The 21,471-nt window shown below is 38.8% G+C and overlaps 1 protein-coding gene across 1 annotated transcript; it reads right to left on the reverse strand.

Moving 5' to 3' along the window:
• Positions 1-81: 81 nt before the first annotated feature.
• On the reverse strand, positions 82-11,350 carry Bm7776 (Uncharacterized protein; the record flags this gene model as incomplete). Its single annotated transcript, XM_043082879.1, has 6 exons — positions 82-3,344; positions 4,140-4,331; positions 7,249-7,572; positions 7,713-7,903; positions 9,792-9,932; positions 11,232-11,350. The coding sequence occupies 6 exons, from the start codon at positions 11,348-11,350 to the stop codon at positions 82-84; spliced, it is 4,230 nt and encodes a 1,409-aa protein (XP_042938813.1).
• Between the last annotated feature and the right edge of the window lie 10,121 nt (positions 11,351-21,471).

Consider the following 21,471-nt stretch of genomic DNA (forward strand, 5'->3'; position numbering starts at 1 on the left):
AGCCTAAGCCTAAGCCTAAGCCTAAGCCTAAGCCTAAGCCTAAGCCTAAGCCTAAGCCTAAGCCTAAGCCTAAGCCTAAGCCTAAGCTAAGCCTAAGCCTAAGCCTAAGCCTAAGCCTAAGCCTAAGCCTAAGCCTAAGCCTAAGCCTAAGCCTAAGCCTAAGCCTAAGCCTAAGCCTAAGCCTAAGCCTAAGCCTAAGCCTAAGCCTAAGCCTAAGCCTAAGCCTAAGCCTAAGCCTAAGCCTAAGCCTAAGCCTAAGCCTAAGCCTAAGCCTAAGCCTAAGCCTAAGCCTAAGCCTAAGCCTAAGCCTAAGCCTAAGCCTAAGCCTAAGCCTAAGCCTAAGCCTAAGCCTAAGCCTAAGCCTAAGCCTAAGCCTAAGCCTAAGCCTAAGCCTAAGCCTAAGCCTAAGCCTAAGCCTAAGCCTAAGCCTAAGCCTAAGCCTAAGCCTAAGCCTAAGCCTAAGCCTAAGCCTAAGCCTAAGCCTAAGCCTAAGCCTAAGCCTAAGCCTAAGCCTAAGCCTAAGCCTAAGCCTAAGCCTAAGCCTAAGCCTAAGCCTAAGCCTAAGCCTAAGCCTAAGCCTAAGCCTAAGCCTAAGCCTAAGCCTAAGCCTAAGCCTAAGCCTAAGCCTAAGCCTAAGCCTAAGCCTAAGCCTAAGCCTAAGCCTAAGCCTAAGCCTAAGCCTAAGCCTAAGCCTAAGCCTAAGCCTAAGCCTAAGCCTAAGCCTAAGCCTAAGCCTAAGCCTAAGCCTAAGCCTAAGCCTAAGCCTAAGCCTAAGCCTAAGCCTAAGCCTAAGCCTAAGCCTAAGCCTAAGCCTAAGCCTAAGCCTAAGCCTAAGCCTAAGCCTAAGCCTAAGCCTAAGCCTAAGCCTAAGCCTAAGCCTAAGCCTAAGCCTAAGCCTAAGCCTAAGCCTAAGCCTAAGCCTAAGCCTAAGCCTAAGCCTAAGCCTAAGCCTAAGCCTAAGCCTAAGCCTAAGCCTAAGCCTAAGCCTAAGCCTAAGCCTAAGCCTAAGCCTAAGCCTAAGCCTAAGCCTAAGCCTAAGCCTAAGCCTAAGCCTAAGCCTAAGCCTAAGCCTAAGCCTAAGCCTAAGCCTAAGCCTAAGCCTAAGCCTAAGCCTAAGCCTAAGCCTAAGCCTAAGCCTAAGCCTAAGCCTAAGCCTAAGCCTAAGCCTAAGCCTAAGCCTAAGCCTAAGCCTAAGCCTAAGCCTAAGCCTAAGCCTAAGCCTAAGCCTAAGCCTAAGCCTAAGCCTAAGCCTAAGCCTAAGCCTAAGCCTAAGCCTAAGCCTAAGCCTAAGCCTAAGCCTAAGCCTAAGCCTAAGCCTAAGCCTAAGCCTAAGCCTAAGCCTAAGCCTAAGCCTAAGCCTAAGCCTAAGCCTAAGCCTAAGCCTAAGCCTAAGCCTAAGCCTAAGCCTAAGCCTAAGCCTAAGCCTAAGCCTAAGCCTAAGCCTAAGCCTAAGCCTAAGCCTAAGCCTAAGCCTAAGCCTAAGCCTAAGCCTAAGCCTAAGCCTAAGCCTAAGCCTAAGCCTAAGCCTAAGCCTAAGCCTAAGCCTAAGCCTAAGCCTAAGCCTAAGCCTAAGCCTAAGCCTAAGCCTAAGCCTAAGCCTAAGCCTAAGCCTAAGCCTAAGCCTAAGCCTAAGCCTAAGCCTAAGCCTAAGCCTAAGCCTAAGCCTAAGCCTAAGCCTAAGCCTAAGCCTAAGCCTAAGCCTAAGCCTAAGCCTAAGCCTAAGCCTAAGCCTAAGCCTAAGCCTAAGCCTAAGCCTAAGCCTAAGCCTAAGCCTAAGCCTAAGCCTAAGCCTAAGCCTAAGCCTAAGCCTAAGCCTAAGCCTAAGCCTAAGCCTAAGCCTAAGCCTAAGCCTAAGCCTAAGCCTAAGCCTAAGCCTAAGCCTAAGCCTAAGCCTAAGCCTAAGCCTAAGCCTAAGCCTAAGCCTAAGCCTAAGCCTAAGCCTAAGCCTAAGCCTAAGCCTAAGCCTAAGCCTAAGCCTAAGCCTAAGCCTAAGCCTAAGCCTAAGCCTAAGCCTAAGCCTAAGCCTAAGCCTAAGCCTAAGCCTAAGCCTAAGCCTAAGCCTAAGCCTAAGCCTAAGCCTAAGCCTAAGCCTAAGCCTAAGCCTAAGCCTAAGCCTAAGCCTAAGCCTAAGCCTAAGCCTAAGCCTAAGCCTAAGCCTAAGCCTAAGCCTAAGCCTAAGCCTAAGCCTAAGCCTAAGCCTAAGCCTAAGCCTAAGCCTAAGCCTAAGCCTAAGCCTAAGCCTAAGCCTAAGCCTAAGCCTAAGCCTAAGCCTAAGCCTAAGCCTAAGCCTAAGCCTAAGCCTAAGCCTAAGCCTAAGCCTAAGCCTAAGCCTAAGCCTAAGCCTAAGCCTAAGCCTAAGCCTAAGCCTAAGCCTAAGCCTAAGCCTAAGCCTAAGCCTAAGCCTAAGCCTAAGCCTAAGCCTAAGCCTAAGCCTAAGCCTAAGCCTAAGCCTAAGCCTAAGCCTAAGCCTAAGCCTAAGCCTAAGCCTAAGCCTAAGCCTAAGCCTAAGCCTAAGCCTAAGCCTAAGCCTAAGCCTAAGCCTAAGCCTAAGCCTAAGCCTAAGCCTAAGCCTAAGCCTAAGCCTAAGCCTAAGCCTAAGCCTAAGCCTAAGCCTAAGCCTAAGCCTAAGCCTAAGCCTAAGCCTAAGCCTAAGCCTAAGCCTAAGCCTAAGCCTAAGCCTAAGCCTAAGCCTAAGCCTAAGCCTAAGCCTAAGCCTAAGCCTAAGCCTAAGCCTAAGCCTAAGCCTAAGCCTAAGCCTAAGCCTAAGCCTAAGCCTAAGCCTAAGCCTAAGCCTAAGCCTAAGCCTAAGCCTAAGCCTAAGCCTAAGCCTAAGCCTAAGCCTAAGCCTAAGCCTAAGCCTAAGCCTAAGCCTAAGCCTAAGCCTAAGCCTAAGCCTAAGCCTAAGCCTAAGCCTAAGCCTAAGCCTAAGCCTAAGCCTAAGCCTAAGCCTAAGCCTAAGCCTAAGCCTAAGCCTAAGCCTAAGCCTAAGCCTAAGCCTAAGCCTAAGCCTAAGCCTAAGCCTAAGCCTAAGCCTAAGCCTAAGCCTAAGCCTAAGCCTAAGCCTAAGCCTAAGCCTAAGCCTAAGCCTAAGCCTAAGCCTAAGCCTAAGCCTAAGCCTAAGCCTAAGCCTAAGCCTAAGCCTAAGCCTAAGCCTAAGCCTAAGCCTAAGCCTAAGCCTAAGCCTAAGCCTAAGCCTAAGCCTAAGCCTAAGCCTAAGCCTAAGCCTAAGCCTAAGCCTAAGCCTAAGCCTAAGCCTAAGCCTAAGCCTAAGCCTAAGCCTAAGCCTAAGCCTAAGCCTAAGCCTAAGCCTAAGCCTAAGCCTAAGCCTAAGCCTAAGCCTAAGCCTAAGCTAAGCCTAAGCCTAAGCCTAAGCCTAAGCCTAAGCCTAAGCCTAAGCCTAAGCCTAAGCCTAAGCCTAAGCCTAAGCCTAAGCCTAAGCCTAAGCCTAAGCCTAAGCCTAAGCCTAAGCCTAAGCCTAAGCCTAAGCCTAAGCCTAAGCCTAAGCCTAAGCCTAAGCCTAAGCCTAAGCCTAAGCCTAAGCCTAAGCCTAAGCCTAAGCCTAAGCCTAAGCCTAAGCCTAAGCCTAAGCCTAAGCCTAAGCCTAAGCCTAAGCCTAAGCCTAAGCCTAAGCCTAAGCCTAAGCCTAAGCCTAAGCCTAAGCCTAAGCCTAAGCCTAAGCCTAAGCCTAAGCCTAAGCCTAAGCCTAAGCCTAAGCCTAAGCCTAAGCCTAAGCCTAAGCCTAAGCCTAAGCCTAAGCCTAAGCCTAAGCCTAAGCCTAAGCCTAAGCCTAAGCTAAGCCTAAGCCTAAGCCTAAGCCTAAGCCTAAGCCTAAGCCTAAGCCTAAGCCTAAGCCTAAGCCTAAGCCTAAGCCTAAGCCTAAGCCTAAGCCTAAGCCTAAGCCTAAGCCTAAGCCTAAGCCTAAGCCTAAGCCTAAGCCTAAGCCTAAGCCTAAGCCTAAGCCTAAGCCTAAGCCTAAGCCTAAGCCTAAGCCTAAGCCTAAGCCTAAGCCTAAGCCTAAGCCTAAGCCTAAGCCTAAGCCTAAGCCTAAGCCTAAGCCTAAGCCTAAGCCTAAGCCTAAGCCTAAGCCTAAGCCTAAGCCTAAGCCTAAGCCTAAGCCTAAGCCTAAGCCTAAGCCTAACCTAAGCCTAAGCCTAAGCCTAAGCCTAAGCCTAAGCCTAAGCCTAAGCCTAAGCCTAAGCCTAAGCCTAAGCCTAAGCCTAAGCCTAAGCCTAAGCCTAAGCCTAAGCCTAAGCCTAAGCCTAAGCCTAAGCCTAAGCCTAAGCCTAAGCCTAAGCCTAAGCCTAAGCCTAAGCCTAAGCCTAAGCCTAAGCCTAAGCTAAGCCTAAGCCTAAGCCTAAGCCTAAGCCTAAGCCTAAGCCTAAGCCTAAGCCTAAGCCTAAAGCCTAAGCCTAAGCCTAAGCCTAAGCTAAGCCATAAGCCTAAGCCTAAGCCTAAGCCTAAGCTAAGCCTAAGCCTAAGCCTAAGCCTAAGCCTAAGCTAAGCCTAAGCCTAAGCCTAAGCCTAAGCCTAAGCCTAAAGCCTAAGCCTAAGCCTAAGCCTAAGCCTAATGCCTAAGCCTAAGCCTAAGCCTAAGAGCCTAAGCTAAGCTAAGCCTAAGCCTAAGCCTAAGCCTAAGCCTAAGCCTAAGCCTAAGCCTATAGCCTAAGCCTAAGCCTAAGCCTAAGCCTAAGCTAAGCCTAAGCCTAAGCCTAAAGCCTAAGCCTAAGCTAAGCCTAAGCCTAAGCCTAAGCCTAAGCCTAAGCCTAAGCCTAAGCCTAAGCCTAAGCCTAAGCCTAAGCCTAAGCCTAAGCCTAAAGCCTAAAGCCTAAGCCTAAGCTAAGCCTAAGCCTAAGCCTAAGCCTAAGCCTAAGCCTAAGCCTAAGCCTAAGCCTAAGCCTAAGCCTAAGCCTAAGCCTAAGCCTAAGCCTAAGCCTAAGCCTAAGCTAAGCCTAAGCCTAAGCCTAAGCCTAAGCTAAGCCTAAGCCTAAGCCTAAGCCTAAGCCTAAGCCTAAGCCTAAGCCTAAGCCTAAGCCTAAGCCTAAGCCTAAGCCTAAGCCTAAGCTAAGCCTAAAGCCTAAGCCTAAGCCTAAGCCTAAGCCTAAGCTAAGCCTAAGCCTAAGCCTAAGCCTAAGCCTAAGCCTAAGCTAAGCCTAAGCCTAAGCCTAAGCCTAAGCCTAAGCCTAAGCCTAAGCCTAAGCCTAAGCTAAAGCCTAAGCCTAAGCCTAAGCCTAAGCCTAAGCCTAAGCCTAAGCCTAAGCCTAAGCCTAAGCCTAAGCCTAAGCCTAAGCCTAAGCCTAAGCCTAAGCCTAAGCCTAAGCCTAAGCCTAAGCCTAAGCCTAAGCCTAAGCCTAAGCCTAAGCCTAAGCCTAAGCTAAGCCTAAGCCTAAGCCTAAGCCTAAGCCTAAGCCTAAGCTAAGCCTAAGCCTAAGCCTAAGCCTAAGCCTAAGCCTAAGCCTAAGCCTAAGCCTAAGCCTAAGCCTAAGCCTAAGCCTAAGCCTAAGCCTAAGCCTAAGCCTAAGCCTAAGCCTAAGCCTAAGCCTAAGCCTAAGCCTAAGCCTAAGCCTAAGCCTAAGCCTAAGCCTAAGCCTAAGCCTAAGCCTAAGCCTAAGCCTAAGCCTAAGCCTAAGCCTAAGCCTAAGCCTAAGCCTAAGCCTAAGCCTAAGCCTAAGCCTAAGCCTAAGCCTAAGCCTAAGCCTAAGCCTAAGCCCTAAGCCTAAGCCTAAGCCTAAGCCTAAGCCTAAGCCTAAGCCTAAAGCCTAAGCCTAAGCCTAAGCCTATGCCTAAGCCTAAGCCTAAGCCTAAGCCTAAGCCTAAGCCTAAGCCTAAGCCTAAGCCTAAGCCTAAGCCTAAGCCTAAGCCTAAGCTAAGCCTAAGCCTAACCTAAGCCTAAGCCTAAGCCTAAGCCTAAGCCTAAGCCTAAGCCTAAGCCTAAGCCTAAGCCTAAGCCTAAGCTAAGCCTAAGCCTAAGGCTTAGCCTAAGCCTAAGCCTAAGCCTAAGCCTAAGCCTAAGCCTAAGCCTAAGCCTAAGCCTAAGCCTAAGCCTAAGCCTAAGCCTAAGCCTAAGCCTAAGCTTAAGCCTAAGCCTAAGCCTAAGCCTAAGCCTAAGCCTAAGCCTAAGCCTAAGCCTAAGCCTAAGCCTAAGCTAAGCCTAAGCCTAAGCCTAAGCCTAAGCCTAAGCCTAAGCCTAAGCCTAAGCCTAATAGCCTAGCCTAGCCTAAGCCTAAGCCTAAGCCTAAGCCTAAGCCTAAGCCTAAGCCTAAGCTAAGCCTAAGCCTAAGCTAGCCTAAGCCTAAGCCTAAGCCTAAGCCTAAGCCTAAGCCTAAGCCTAAGCCTAAGCCTAAGCCTAAGCCTAAGCCTAAGCCTAAGCCTAAGCCTAAGCCTAAGCCTAAGCCTAAGCCTAAGGCTTAGGCTAAGCCTAAGCCTAAGCCTAAGCCTAAGCCTAAGCCTAAGCCTAAGCCTAAGCCTAAGCCTAAGCCTAAGCCTAAGCCTAAGCCTAAGCCTAAGCCTAAGCCTAAGCCTAAGCCTAAGCCTAAGCCTAAGCCTAAGCCTAAGCTAAGCCTAAGCCTAAGCCTAAGCCTAAGCCTAAGCCTAAGCCTAAGCCTAAGCCTAAGCCTAAGCCTAAGCCTAAGCCTAAGCCTAAGCCTAAGCCTAAGCCTAAGCCTAAGCCTAAGCCTAAGCCTAAGCTAAGCCTAAGCCTAAGCCTAAGCCTAAGCCTAAGCCTAAAGCCTAAGCCTAAGCCTAAGCCTAAGCCTAAGCCTAGCCTAAGCCTAAGCCTAAGCCTAAGCCTAAGCCTAAGCCTAAGCCTAAGCCTAAGCCTAAGCCTAAGCCTAAGCCTAAGCCTAAGCCTAAGCCTAAGCCTAAGCCTAAGGCTAAGCCTAAGCCTAAGCCTAAGCCTAAGCCTAAGCCTAAGCCTAAGCCTAAGCCTAAGCCTAAGCCTAAGCCTAAGCCTAAGCCTAAGCCTAAGCCTAAGCCTAAGCCTAAGCCTAAGCCTAAGCTTACCCTAAGCCTAAGCCTAAGTACACCCTAAGCCTAAGCCTAAGCCTAAGCCTAAGCCTAAGCCTAAGCTAAGCCTAAGCCTAAGCCTAAGCCTAAGCCTAAGCTAAGCCTAAGCCTAAGCCTAAGCCTAAGCTAAGCCTAAGCCTAAGCCTAAGCCTAAGCCTAAGCCTAAGCCTAAGCCTAAGCCTAAGCCTAAGCCTAAGCCTAAGCCTAAGCCTAGGCCTAAGCCTAAGCCTAAGCCTAAGCCTAAACCTAAGCCTAAGCCTAAGCCTAAGCCTAAGCCTAAGCCTAAGCCTAAGCCTAAGCCTAAGCCTAAGCCTAAGCCTAAGCCTAAGCCTAAGCCTAAGCCTAAGCCTAAGCCTAAGCCTAAGCCTAAGCCTAAGCCTAAGCCTAAGCCTAAGCCTAAGCCTAAGCCTAAGCCTAAGCCTAAGCCTAAGCCTAAGCCTAAGCCTAAGCCTAGGCCTAAGCCTAAGCCTAGGCCTAAGCCTAAGCCTAAGCCTAAGCCTAAGCCTAAGCCTAAGCCTAAGCCTAAGCCTAAGCCTAAGCCTAAGCCTAAGCCTAAGCCTAAGCCTAAGCCTAAAGCCTAAGCCTAAGCCTAAGCCTAAGCCCTAAGCCTAAGCCTAAGCCTAAGCCTAAGCCTAAGCCTAAGCCTAAGCCTAAGCCTAAGCCTAAGCCTAAGCCTAAGCCTAAGCCTAAGCCTAGGCCTAAGCCTAAACCTAAGCCTAAGCCTAAGCCTAAGCCTAAGCCTAAGCCTAAGCCTAAGCCTAAGCCTAAGCCTAAGCCTAAGCCTAAGCCTAAGCCTAAGCCTAAGCCTAAGCCTAAGCCTAAGCCTAAGCCTAAGCCTAAGCCTAAGCCTAAGCCTAAGCCTAAGCCTAAGCCTAAGCCTAAGCCTAAGCCTAAGCTAAGCCTAAGCCTAAGCCTAAGCCTAAGCCTAAGCCTAAGCCTAAGCCTAAGCCTAAGCCTAAGCCTAAGCCTAAGCCTAAGCCTAAGCCTAAGCCTAAGCCTAAGCCTAAGCCTAAGCCCAAGCCTAAGCCTAAGCCTAAGCCTAAGCCTAAGCCTAAGCCTAAGCCTAAGCCTAAGCCTAAGCCTAAGCCTAAGCCTAAGCCTAAGCCTAAGCCTAAGCCTAAGCCTAAGCCTATGCCTAAGCCTAAGCCTAAGCCTAAGCCTAAGCCTAAGCCTAAGCCTAAGCCTAAGCCTAAGCCTAAGCCTAAGCCTAAGCCTAAGCCTAAGCCGCCTAAGCCTAAGCCTAAGCCTAAGCCTAAGCCTAAGCCTAAGCCTAAGCCTAAGCCTAAGCTAAAAGCCTAAGCCTAAGCCTAAGCCTAAGCCTAAGCCTAAGCCTAAGCCTAAGCCTAAGCCTAAGCCTAAGCCTAAGCCTAAGCCTAAGCCTAAACCTAAGCCTAAGCTAAGCCTAAGCCTAAGCCTAGCCTAAGCCTAAGCCTAAGCCTAAGCCTAAGCCTAGCCTAAGCCTAAGCCTAAGCCTAGCCTAAGCCTAAGCCTAAGCCTAAGCCTAAGCTAAGCCTAAGCCTAAGCCTAAGCCTAAGCCTAAGCCTAAGCCTAAGCCTAAGCCTAAGCTAAGCCTAAGCCTAAGCCTAAGCCTAAGCCTCCTAAGCCTAAGCCTAAGCCTAAGCCTAGCCTAAGCCTAAGCCTAAGCCTAAGCCTAAGCCTAGCCTAAGCCTAAGCCTAAGCCTAAGCCTAAGCCTAAGCCTAAGCCTAAGCCTAAGCCTAAGCCTAAGCCTAAGCTAAGCCTAAGCCTAAGCCTAAGCCTAAGCCTAAGCCTAAGCCTAAGCCTAAGCCTAAGCCTAAGCCCTAAGCCTAAGCCTAAGCCTAAGGCCTAAGCCTAAGCCTAAGCCTAAGCCTAAGCCTAAGCCTAAGCTAAGCCTAAGCCTAAGCCTAAGCCTAAGCCTAAGCCTAAGCCTAAGCCTAAGCCTAAAGCCTAAGAGCCTAAGCCTAAGCCTAAGCCTAAGCCTAAGCCTAAGCCTAGTAAGCCTAAGCCTAAGCCTAAGCCTAAGCCTAAGCCTAAGCCTAAGCCTAAGCCTAAGCCTAAGCCTAAGCCTAAGCCTAAGCCTAAGCCTAAGCCTAAGCCTAAGCCTAAAGATCGGAAGAGCGGTTCAGCAGGAATGCCGAGAGCCTAGCTAAGCCTAAGCCTAAGCCTAAGCCTAAGCCTAAGCCTAAGCCTAAGCCTAAGCCTAAGCCTAAGCCTAAGCCTAAGCAAGTTTAAGCCTAAGCCTAAGCCTAAGCCTAAGCCTAAGCCTAAGCCTAAGCCTAAGCCTAAGCCTAAGCCTAAGCCTAAGCCTAAGCCTAAGCCTAAGCCTAAGCCTAAGCAAATTAAGCCTAAGCCTAAGCCTAAGCCTAAGCCTAAGCCTAAGCTAAGCCTAAGCCTAAGCCTAAGCTAAGCCTAAGCCTAAGCCTAAGCCTAAGCCTAAGCCTAAGCCTAAGCCTAAGCCTAAGCTAAGCCTAAGCCTAAGCTAAGCCTAAGCCTAAGCTAAGCCTAAGCCTAAGCCTAAGCCTAAGCCTAAGCCTAAGCCTAAGCCTAAGCCTAAGCCTAAGCCTAAGCCTAAGCCTAAGCCTAAGCCTAAGCCTAAGCCTAAGCCTAAGCCTAAGCTAAGCCTAAGCCTAAGCCTAAGCCTAAGCCTAAGCCTACTAAGCCTAAGCCTAAGCCTAACTAAGCCTAAGCCTAAGCCTAAGCCTAAGCCTAAGCCTAAGCCTAAGCCTAAGCCTAAGCCTAAGCCTAAAGCCTAAGCCTAAGCCTAAGCCTAAGCCTAAGCCTAAGCCTAAGCCTAAGCCTAAGCCTAGACCTAAGCCTAAGCCCTAAGCCTAAGCCTAAGCCTAAGCCTAAGCCTAAGCCTAAGCCTAAGCCTAAGCCTAAGCCTAAGCCTACTAAGCCTAAGCCTAAGCCTAAGCCTAAGCCTAAGCCTAAGCCTAAGCCTAAGCTAAGCCTAAGCCTAAGCCTAAGCTAAGCCTAAGCCTAAGCCTAAGCCTAAGCCTAAGCCTAAGCCTAAGCCTAAGCCTAAGCCTAAGCCTAAGCCTAAGCCTAAGCCTAAGCCTAAGCCTAAGCCTAAGCCTAAGCCTAAGCCTACCTAAGCCTAAGCCTAAGCCTAAGCCTAAGCCTAAGCAAGCCTAAGCCTAAGCCTAGCCTAAGCCTAAGCCTAAGCCTAAGCCTAAGCCTAAGCCTAAGCCTAAGCTAAGCCTAAGCCTAAGCCTAAGCCTAAGCTAAGCCTAAGCCTAAGCCTAAGCCTAAGCCTAAGCCTAAGCCTAAGCCTAAGCCTAAGCCTAAGCCTAAGCCTAAGCTAAGCCTAAGCCTAAGCTAAGCTAAGCCTAAGCCTAAGCCTAAGCCTAAGCTAAGCCTAAGCCTAAGCCTAAGCCTAAGCCTAAGCCTAAGCTAAGCCTAAGCCTAAGCCTAAGCCTAAGCCTAAGCCTAAGCTAAGCCTAAGCCTAAGCCTAAGCCTAAGCCTAAGCCTAAGCCTAAGCCTAAGCCTAAGCCTAAGCCTAAGCCTAAGCTAAGCCTAAGCCTAAGCCTAAGCCTAAGCCTAAGCCTAAGCTAAGCCTAAGCCTAAGCCTAAGCCTAAGCCTAAGCCTAAGCCTAATAAGCCTAAGCCTAAGCCTAAGCCTAAGCCTAAGCCTAAGCCTAAGCCTAAGCCTAAGCCTAAGCCTAAGCCTAAGCCTAAGCCTAAGCCTAAGCCTAAGCCTAAGCCTAAGCCTCATCAGCACGGGAAATATACAGAAAAAATTCCATTAGTGTAAGCTGAGTAAGCGTCACCCCGTCTGCACTCCTAGACCCGCCCTGTACTTTCCAATGTCCGCCCGTCTTCCGTATCTTACGCATCCCTGCCCTCCGGAGAAACGCCCACATCCCTTCACCCGCCCGCCCTTTCCAATGTCCGACCGCTTTCCTCACCTTATTGGAGTAAGTGTTACCCTCCCCGTATTCCTAGACCCGCCCCCGTCTGCATTCGCCTTCCCAATGCCCATCCGTCGTCTCCCGTACCCCACGCATCCCTCCTCTCACATTTCTGAGACCTATCTATTCCTTCGAGACTTGGTGTCGCTAATTTGGCACAAGTAAAATCATAAAAAACACCAGAAAAACATTACAACGACAAAAATATGGCGATAAAAATATAGGAAACCATAAAATAAAAAACCTAACAAAAAAACATATCTAAAACATCTCAATTTAATTGCTAAGTACAAGAAAATAACTGAAAACTTAATACAAAAATGAAAAACTGACTCACCTGGTGTTCGTTCCTTTCGAGAACTTGCTTGTTGATCTATTTGCCAATCGAAGGGGTCCATCACAATGTACCAATACCACAATATCAACATCGCCATGACGTCGAACAAGGCGAAACATCTCCAGCAACACTGAAAAAGTCATCAAGTTTTCGCCAACGAAACTCACAAAAACCCACTTGAAAGAAGCTACTAGGAAGTAATAAAATAAATCTCCAACCGCTCGACACGTCCGACTGCTCACGAATGACTAAATGATGAGGATGTGGCGATATGTGTGCCACCCCGTCTGCGCCTTTGTCTGTGTGCACACATGGACAAAGAAGTCCTTTGTCCCAATAAGGTTAAGAGGGAAATGTACAGGAGGGCGCGGGTCATTTTTAAAAGGACTGTATAGACCCTAAGGGAGTATAGAACCAATCGATTGGGTGAGTTGGGGTTGTGACATCAAAAGAAACCGTACTGTACAGGCACTCCGTTCGCCCTCAATGAGGGTATACCGAAAAGGGCAAAAGCGGGCCGGTGGGCGCACAGAGTGGCTGGGCACACACATCCCCTTCATCACTACAAAATACACATACATGCATAAGTAAAACTACTTAAAAAGAAAAGCTGCTAATCAAGCTCATCCGTTATCAACGCTAATTAAGCTCATCCGTCATCAATACTAATTAACCCCGTCTGTCCAAAGAACAATACCATACGCAGGCGGAATGACAACACATTTCATTCATAAATGTAAGCTAAAGATAATAAAAAAAGTACAGAAAACCATAAAATAAAAAGCTAAGGAAAAAGGCTAAACATAAAGATGAAAAATGGACTAACCTCCTTCTTTTCGAGATCTTCCTTGATGATCTAATTGCCAATAACAGTTCGCCAACATTGCCAACAACACTAAATAAGTTACTAGGTTATCGCCAACGAATTTCGCAAATGATTTTCTTCACGACAGCGATAAGCTGCAGCAATACAACAAAAATAGAAATTGGCCAAAAACCGTCCCAAGAAACATTCAATTAGCTAATAGAAAATTAGAAAAAAAGTGAAGCCGAATTTAAGATATAACGAAATTCAAATTTTAGTACATCTACATTCATGCATTTCTCAACCAAATCCAACTTCGATGACCTTACGCTTTAAGAGTAATTTACTTAAAAAGATGACTTAAAAGTGTCTTAAAAATATAATAACAATTTAACCAAAAGAAAAAGTATAACTTAAAAAAGAGAAAAAAACTTTCCCCTAAAACGCAATATGAAAAGAATTATGGGAGAGTAGTAAAACAAACGTCCGAACGCTCGACAGACCCGATTGCTCCACGAATGACCTGATGACGAGGATGTGGCTATATATATGTGCGCACAAGGACAAAGGAAGTCCTGTGTTTTTTAGAAAAGACTGTATAGGCCTAGGAGAGTACAGTGATAATCGACTGGGTGAATTGGGGGTTCATTGTTGGGGTGTGTGCGTCTGAGGAGCGAACGGATGGGCAGACACTTTGTTCGCCTTCACTGATGAGGTTAGGGCAGAAATGAGGGAAAGTGGGAGTGGAAGGTGGGCACATACATCTGAAGAGAACGTACCGTAGTCACTGTGCTCGCCCTCAGTGAGGTTTGGGCAGAATTGAGGAAAAGAGTTAACGAGCGAGCGGGTGGATACACACATCTGAAGAGACCGTACCGTACAGGCGGCCATGAGCAGAAGGTTTAACGAGCGAGCGGGCACACACATCGGTGTTCATCATTAAAAAAATACATTTGAATAACTAGAATGACTAATAAAGAAGTTAAATGTAAGAAACATTATACTTAACAGACAGTGATAAGTAAGAGCAATTCATTCACTCAAGAAAGTTAGAAATTAAATAATTAAAGCATTCAGTTAGCTAATGAAAGTCTTGGCTAGTTCGATAAATCCCCAATCCTAACTATTATTTCATAGTGACTGATATAATTGCACACTTATAAACATCACAACATTTAGCTAATAACTGAACTACTAATAATTCACCCTTATATATATGAAGATCAGGAGAATGGAAATAAAATATATTTATTTTTAAATTAATTACATTTCTTCACGTTTTTGGCATTTAATTAAAGTAGAATCGAGCATATTTAAAAATGTTTTGAACATTAAATCAACAAAATCTTGGAAATCTTGGAACTTTCCTAATAATCCATTTTTAAATTTGTAAATAAAATTATTTTTAATGCCAAAAAAAATTTTTAATCACTAATAATTGCAAATTTTTTTTTACTTCAACATTGAAATATTACTCTAAAGTGGATTTTATAAACTTTCTTTTTTGCTTAAATTCTCAAATATCTCCGCCAGAATATATACTGGTCAATACGAAACTGTTAGAAACTGTCGAACTTTCTTAATGATCCATATTTAAATGTACAATTAAAATTAAGCATTAAGTTTAAAAAACTCTTGGAAACTCCCGAACTTTCCAAATAATCCATATTTAAATCTGCAATTAAAATTAATTTCAATACCAAAAATAAATTAAAATCATCACTAATTGCAAATTTTATTAAATTTGTACATTGAAAGATTACTTCAGAAAATTCTATAAATTTCCTTTTCTGCAATTATATGTCAAATACCCCAAACAGAATGTGTGCAGATCAAGAGCAATGTAAATAAAATAATCAATTAAAGTCCAAAATATATTTTATTTTTAAATGAATTAAATTTTTATAACAATGTTGGCACTTACCTGAAACAGAATTTAGCGGATTTAAAAATTTTTTCTGTATTAAATTAACAAAGACTCTTGTCGATTTTAAATCTGCAATTAAAATTAATTTCAATGTCAAAAATAAATTTTATTAAATTTGTACATTGAAAGAATACTTTAAAGTGAATTTTATAAACCTTTCTTTTGTCTGAATTGTCAAATATCCCCACAGAATATACGAAGATCAAGGGGAATGCAAGCAAAAATGATCTATTATGTTCAAAATATATTTATTTTTAATGAATAATATTTTTCTAATATCTTTGGCACCTAATTGAAACAGAATTAAGAAAAACTAAAATTTTTTTTAATACTAAATTTATAAAAAACTTCTAAAAATTGTAAAAATTTCTTAAATAACCATGTCTAGAATTGTGACTAAATTTAATTTTAATATTTTAAAAATAATTGAAATCATGTATAGTTGCAAATTTAATTAATTTCTGCATTGAAAGTTTGCTTTAAAGTTGATTTTTAATACATTCCTTTTGCACAAAATGCTAAAAACAGTGGATAAAATGTCAGCAGATCAACTTTAATGCAAATAAAAGTAATCAATTAAGTTCAATAATATTTATTTTTAAATGAATTATATTTTTCCAGCATTGGTAGAATTTAAATGAAACAGAATTAAGAAAAATTAAAACATTTTTAATATTAAATTTATAAAAGCTTTTAAAAATTGTCGAAATTTCTTAAACAATCCTGTCAAGAATTGTGATTAAAATTAATTTTAATATTCAAAAAATGATTGCAATCATTTATAATTGCAAATTTAATTAATTTTTGTATTGAAAGTTTGCTTCAAAGTTGATTTTTAAAAGTTTTTCTTTTGCATAAAATATCCAAAATCCTTGACAAGATGTAAGCAGATGAAGTATAATGCAAATAAAAGTAATCAAATAAGTTCAAAATGAATTATATTTCCCTAACATCTTTGGCACATAACTAAACAGAATTTTGGAATATTAAAACTTTTTTTAATATTAAATGTACAAAAACTCCTAAAAATTGTCGAAAATCGTTAAATATCCGTATCTGAAACTGTGATCAAAAATTAATTTCAATATTAAAAAATAATTGAAATCAATTATAGTTGCAAATTTTATTAAATTCTGCACTGAAAAATTTTTCACATTAAAGTGAATTTTATAAATTTTTTTTTTCATAAATTGTCAAATATTCCTAACAGAATACATGAAGATCAAGGGGATTGCAAATAAAATTGTGAATTAAGTTCAAAATATATCTATTTTTAACGAATAATATTTTTCTAATATCTTTGGTATTTAATTAAAACAGAATTCAACATTTTAAAAATTTTTTCAGCATTAAATTTTCAAAAACTCTCGGAAACTCCCGAACTTTCCAAATAATCCATATTTAAATCTGCAATTGAAATTAATTTCAATACCAAAAATAAATTAAAATCATCACTAATTGCAAATTTTATTAAATTTGTACATTGAAAGATTACTTCAGAAAATTCTATAAATTTCCTTTTCTGCAATTATATGTCAAATACCCCAAACAGAATGTGTGCAGATCAAGAGCACTGTAAATAAAATGATCAGATAAGTCCAAAATATATTTTATTTTTAAAGGAATTAAATTTTTATAACATTGTTGGCACTTAACTGAAACAGAATTTAGCAGATTTAAAAATTTTTTCAGCAATAAATTAACATAAACTCTTGCAAACTGTCGAGTTTAAATCTGCAATTAAAATTATTTTCATGTCAGAAATAAATTAAAATCAGCACTAAAGGCAAATTTCATTAAATCTGTACATTAAAAGATTACCTTAAAGTGAATTTTATAAAGTTTCTTATTTGCATAAATGGTCAAATATCCCAAACAGAACATATGAAGATCAGGAGAATGCAAATAATATAGCCAATAAAGTTCAAAATATGTGAACTTTTCTATTGATCCATATTTAAATCTGCAATTATTTTCAAAGTCAAAAATAAATTAAAATCACTAAATTTTGTAAAGTTTCATTTCTCCATAAATTCCAAATATCCCCAACAGAATGTGTGAAGATCAAGAGGAATGCAAATAAAAATAATCAATTAAGTCCAAAATATATTTATTTTTCAATGAATTAAATTTTCATAACATTGTTGGCATTTAATTAAAACACAATTTAGCATTTTAAAAATTGTTTCAGCATTAAATTGACAGAAAAGCTCTTGGAAACTGTCGAATTTAAATCTGCAATTAAAATTAATTTCAATATCAAAAATAAATTAAAATTGGCCTAAAAGCAATTTCCATTAAATTTGTACATTGAAAGAAAACTTTAAAGTGAATTTTATAAAGTTTCTTTTTTGCCTTAATTGTCAAATACCCTTAACAGAATACATGAAGAAGATTGCAAACCCCCGAAATTCAGTTATACTCAGATTATATACAGATTACAATTCAGTTATACCCAGATTATAATTCAGTTTTACTCAGATTGTAATTCAGTTCTACTCAGATTATAATTTAGTTATACTCAAACACTTAAAAAGTTAAAAAAGTATTTTAATTTTTTAGCATAAAAAACTGGCAAAAAACATTAAAAATAAAAAATATTAAAATAAAATATTAAAAAAAAATAAAAATATATAGTAATGTTCTATTATATTTAAACAGAGAACAAAAAAAAACTTTTTTCATCAAAAAAATATTTATATTAAAATTACTTTTGCTCATATGTTGCTGTGATTCTCTGATTGAAAAGACAAAATCATTTTAATTGTTTTAAAGTTTTTTTTTTATTTCTATTGTTAAATTTATGTTAAATGGTGAATGATTCTTTTGTAAGAATGCAACTTCTCTAAAACTGTAATTTTATCTCAGAAACAAGATTTCTGTGGCTATTATTAAAAAGCAAATTCAATATTTTTTTCTGCTTCGTTTAAAAAAAGATGCTCTCAAAACGTTTGTTTATCATTTATTTATTATTATAAAACTTCATCGATTCTTATTATTGCCTTTAATTTACTTATGAATCCATTTCATTTCAAAGTGGAAAAAGAGACAATTTATTTTAGATCTATAAAAAAATCTAACTTTTCTCTTGATCATTATTGAAATAATTTCGGAGCAAAATAAAATACTCACTTTAGCATATAATTTAATAATTTCGATTTAACATTTAGCAGGAACAAAATCATACATTTGGAAAAAATAAGAGAAATTAAAAGTACTTTTCACAAGCAAAATTGATTCATCAGTTTCTTTTTTCATGTGTATGCATGAATGAATTATCAAATAATTTAAAATAGCTATGGAATATTGTTGTAATTCAGTTAAAATTAATTCAATAAATGCAGAATATTTGTTGAATATCGCTGATGCTTTTCAAGTAATTCAAAAATCAAATTTATTATAAGAGCAATCAAAAAAGAAGGAAGGAAAGGAAGAAATTTTAAATAATAAACAAAATGAGAAAAATGTGTTGATTTTTTTTTAGAATTAATGGATCTAAATTATTTCATATTTCGTATAAAAATTTTTTATCAATTGAAATTTCTTTCTTTATTTTTTTATATCCTAAAAAAAAGGATAAGTAAGCAAAAAGCTTTCCATTATTGATAACATTTTGAAATACCGAAATGGAGAGATTAAAATTGGGAAATTATTACCGATTGTAAATTATTGTAATCTAAAATTGAACAGACAGATCTTTCAGTAACTTACTTGTAATAACAGATAATACATTATTTTTTTTCTTTTTTTTAAATTATAGCAAATATTTTTTCTCTTGCTTTTTTCTTTTAAATTTTAACAAACCTTTTCAACTACTTTTTCTTCCTCATTTTCAATTCGATTTTAACTGAAATTTCAATTATTTTTATAATGCACTGCAGATAGGTAAATAATTGATTGCTAACATTAAACATTTTAAAGACTGGTTCATTGTATAGTTATATTATTTGCTGAATTTCTTTTCCATTTATTTAAATACTTTATGCTTTTTCCTTTATTTCAAACAGTGTATAAAGCAAGGCAAGAGAGAAAGAGAGGGAGAGAGAGAGAGAGGAAAAAAGATGAAAATAGTAAAAGACAATCTTTTTTTAAATTTATGAAACATTTGAAAATTTCGCACAATTTTATTTATATTTTTTTTTCTTGGTAAGTTTTTTTATTAATATAATTTTACTGGGCGAAGAAAAAAGAAGGAAAAAGAATAAGGAATAAAAGACTGTTTTGGCAAATATTGTTTATTTGCGATAATTAATTTATCGCTGATTAATTGGTGCAATAATTTTAATATTTTTCATGTCTTCGTTTTTTTTTTTTTTTTTTTTTCGTTAGAAGAATTAAAATAGGCAATTGGGAGAAATGAATATGAACTATATTATTAGATTAATGACATTATTGCTTGCTACGATGTGCCACCTGTTTACATTGGGAATCAAATGATCAATTGAATAATTTTCACCCTTTTACAAAATTTATCACCAAATGGAACAGAAGATTACTGTGATTTGTATGAGGAATAAACAAATATTTCAAGATGTCATTCAAAATGTCATGATATGGTTGATTATTTCATTTACTGATTATTTATTATTATTAGTTACCTCATCTGTTAATTATATGCTACTTTTATCATTTCATTTGCTGAATTTCACTTCTTGATTTAAAATTAAATTGAAAAAAATGAGAATAATTTTAATTAAATATGGTAAGTGTGCAGTTATTATATATGTACAAAAAGGATTAAATTACTACAGTTTGAAAATGAAACAATTGCTATCGTCAAACATACAATTATTATTTGTATTCATTTTGGCTAACTGATTAACAACATTCTTAATAATTTTAAAAGATTTTTAATTTAAAGTGACATATCTTAATAAGTACCAGAAAAATTACTTATGAGGCCATCCTATCATCTGTGGTCATCAATATCAATTATAATTTCTTAATTATTTTTCTTTCATCTATGCCATCATTATTATTTAAAATTTAAATAACTTTACTAAAACGAAAGGTCATCTTAACTTCCTTAATATTCTAATAGAGAGATAAATTACGTATTTAATTTATTTTTGTCATATTTATTGCAAATGTCAGTTCCGTCGGTTAAATCTTAAAATTTGAAGTCGAAAATTTTAAATATATGTAATATTTTATTAACCCATCAACCGATTGATTGGTTGCTATGTAAAATATATTAATGAATATTTTTTTTGTTATTAGATCCTTTTTTGAATCAGATTTATCTATCACAAAATTTGATCAGATATTTACATTTGATCGAAAAATTTAATGTCAAATTCTTAAGTGTATTATGTATCACTTTCGCTTTGTGGTCATTACGAGACAGAAATGTTATACAAGTAATACACATATACACCCAGTAGTAGTTATAAATGATTGTGTGTAATGTATATTTGGCTTGAATGTGATACTGGCACTTGAAATGACTCCTAAACAGATACTTGAACTTGGCCTAAATTGTCGTCAAATTTGGGAATCAGTCTGAACATAACTTGTGGCTTAGAATCGAATTGAACTTTCGTATATTCAAGAACTTACCTTATTTGTTATTGTAGTTGATGTAGACTGATGCGTTTTTTTGTTATTTTTCCTTTTTTTGAATCAGATTTATCTATCACAAAAATTAGATCCATTTTAACGAATGATAGATCTATTATAACGATTTTATTTGCTAACACCACAATATATAGGTATTAATTTAAGCAACAATACTGATAATTTCGTGAAGTATTTAATAAATTAATGGGGAAGTAAACTGAATGGTTAGTGAGAGAGTGCAGCCGAATTGTAGCTTACTGATAAAGAAAAACTGGTAAAAACTGATCAAGACAAAGGATTTAAATCTTTATACAGTGGTCATTGACTTGCAACAAGAGCATGATTATTAAGTAAGGAGCTATTTGATAACTTTGCTCTTCATATTGAAAGAGTTCTAATATTGTAGCTTCCCAAAGGTTGGCTATCAGTTTATAAGAATATTTTGACATTGCAAATACATTTGATTTGGAACAAAGAAGTAATTTTTAACATATTAAATAATGCACCTTTTATTATCAGATGAAAATGTCTAGAAAGTAGATAAGCTCAACTACAATAGAAAGATGAGTGTTGGAATGATTGCTTACATAAAGTATAATTTGAAACAGTTTTACATTTCTAATGTTTAATTAAAACGAATTTTAGCTTTATATTATGAATTAATACAATTTATTTGATATATTTTGTAAGTTACTTAAAAAGTTATTTTGTAAGTTAAGTTATTTAAAAGTTCGCGAGACTGTTTTGAGATATAAATTGGTACTTGAAATGGAAGTTCGCAACTAAATGAAGTTTAATTGGTACTTGAAAATGTAAATGGGAAGTCATAAATTTCTGTTACTGAATTAATGCCATTTCTACTTTTTTTACACTACATTAACAAGTAACAGCGACAACAATAAAAATAATAAATAGATAATAATAATTGTCACGGATTTTAATATCGATATATCGAGAAGCACTAAATAAATGTTAATAATGCTTAATATAGCAATCCATTGGTGTCTTTTACAATTTATCGTAATGGTTTAACTAACCTTTGATTTTATATTAATTCACATACTATGAGCATCTATCTTGTAATGTCTATTGTAATTATAGTAGCTACACATCATGTTGTCTAGACAACCCATTGTACTTACCTTTGTGATATCCATTGTAAAACCTATTGTTAGAGTAACTCATTACTATGTCTAGACAATTTATTCTTTGTACGAAAATGTCTAATTATAAACCACTCCCACGTCTTAACACATATAATGTAAGACATGATTGTTACAATGTATAAGGGTTACCCTTGTTAAAAAATTTTAGTGTGTGTAATTTGTTGCCAAGAACCAGACGAGTTCAATTTCAATTGTCCTCTATCAATGTATTGTCCTATTACTTGTGCTAATAAAGGAAATGTTATATTTCTCTGTTATTTTACGTATTTACATCTGCATCCAGCAAATCTCTTTGCCATCAAAAACATCTCTCAATTAGTTATAAATTGCAAGTAGATTCTCAATAATAGCTCGCATGATAAGGATTTTTTGGAAGCAGAAGCAATTTTTTGCTTCTTAAACCATTTTTCTGATAAATAACATTGCAGTATTATTTTCGATAATATGACAAGAACTCTTCAGAGTTTCTGAACTACTCAACATAGCACCGATATATCTTTTCCACTAGTAATCATTTATAATAGAACATTGTGATATGAAAATAGTCTAATGAAAGTGTTTGGTATCTATCATTCAATTTTCAAAGTTCAGAGGCGAATGTAAATAGAATGCCGTTGTGACGTTTCTATTTACATTGAAATTACTGTTGGTATCGGTGAAATAATTCAACTCAGTTTAAGCTTAATTACTCCTACAAACGTCTTAATGTCCCAGAATTTGAAATTCATCTATTTACCTTGTTTTCATTTGAGCTAGTAGTAATTTTATCGTCGTAGCTTTGCG

The sequence above is a fragment of the Brugia malayi genome, assembly GCF_000002995.4.
Source record: "Brugia malayi strain FR3 genome assembly, contig: Bm_018, whole genome shotgun sequence".
Lineage (NCBI taxonomy): Eukaryota > Metazoa > Nematoda > Chromadorea > Rhabditida > Onchocercidae > Brugia > Brugia malayi.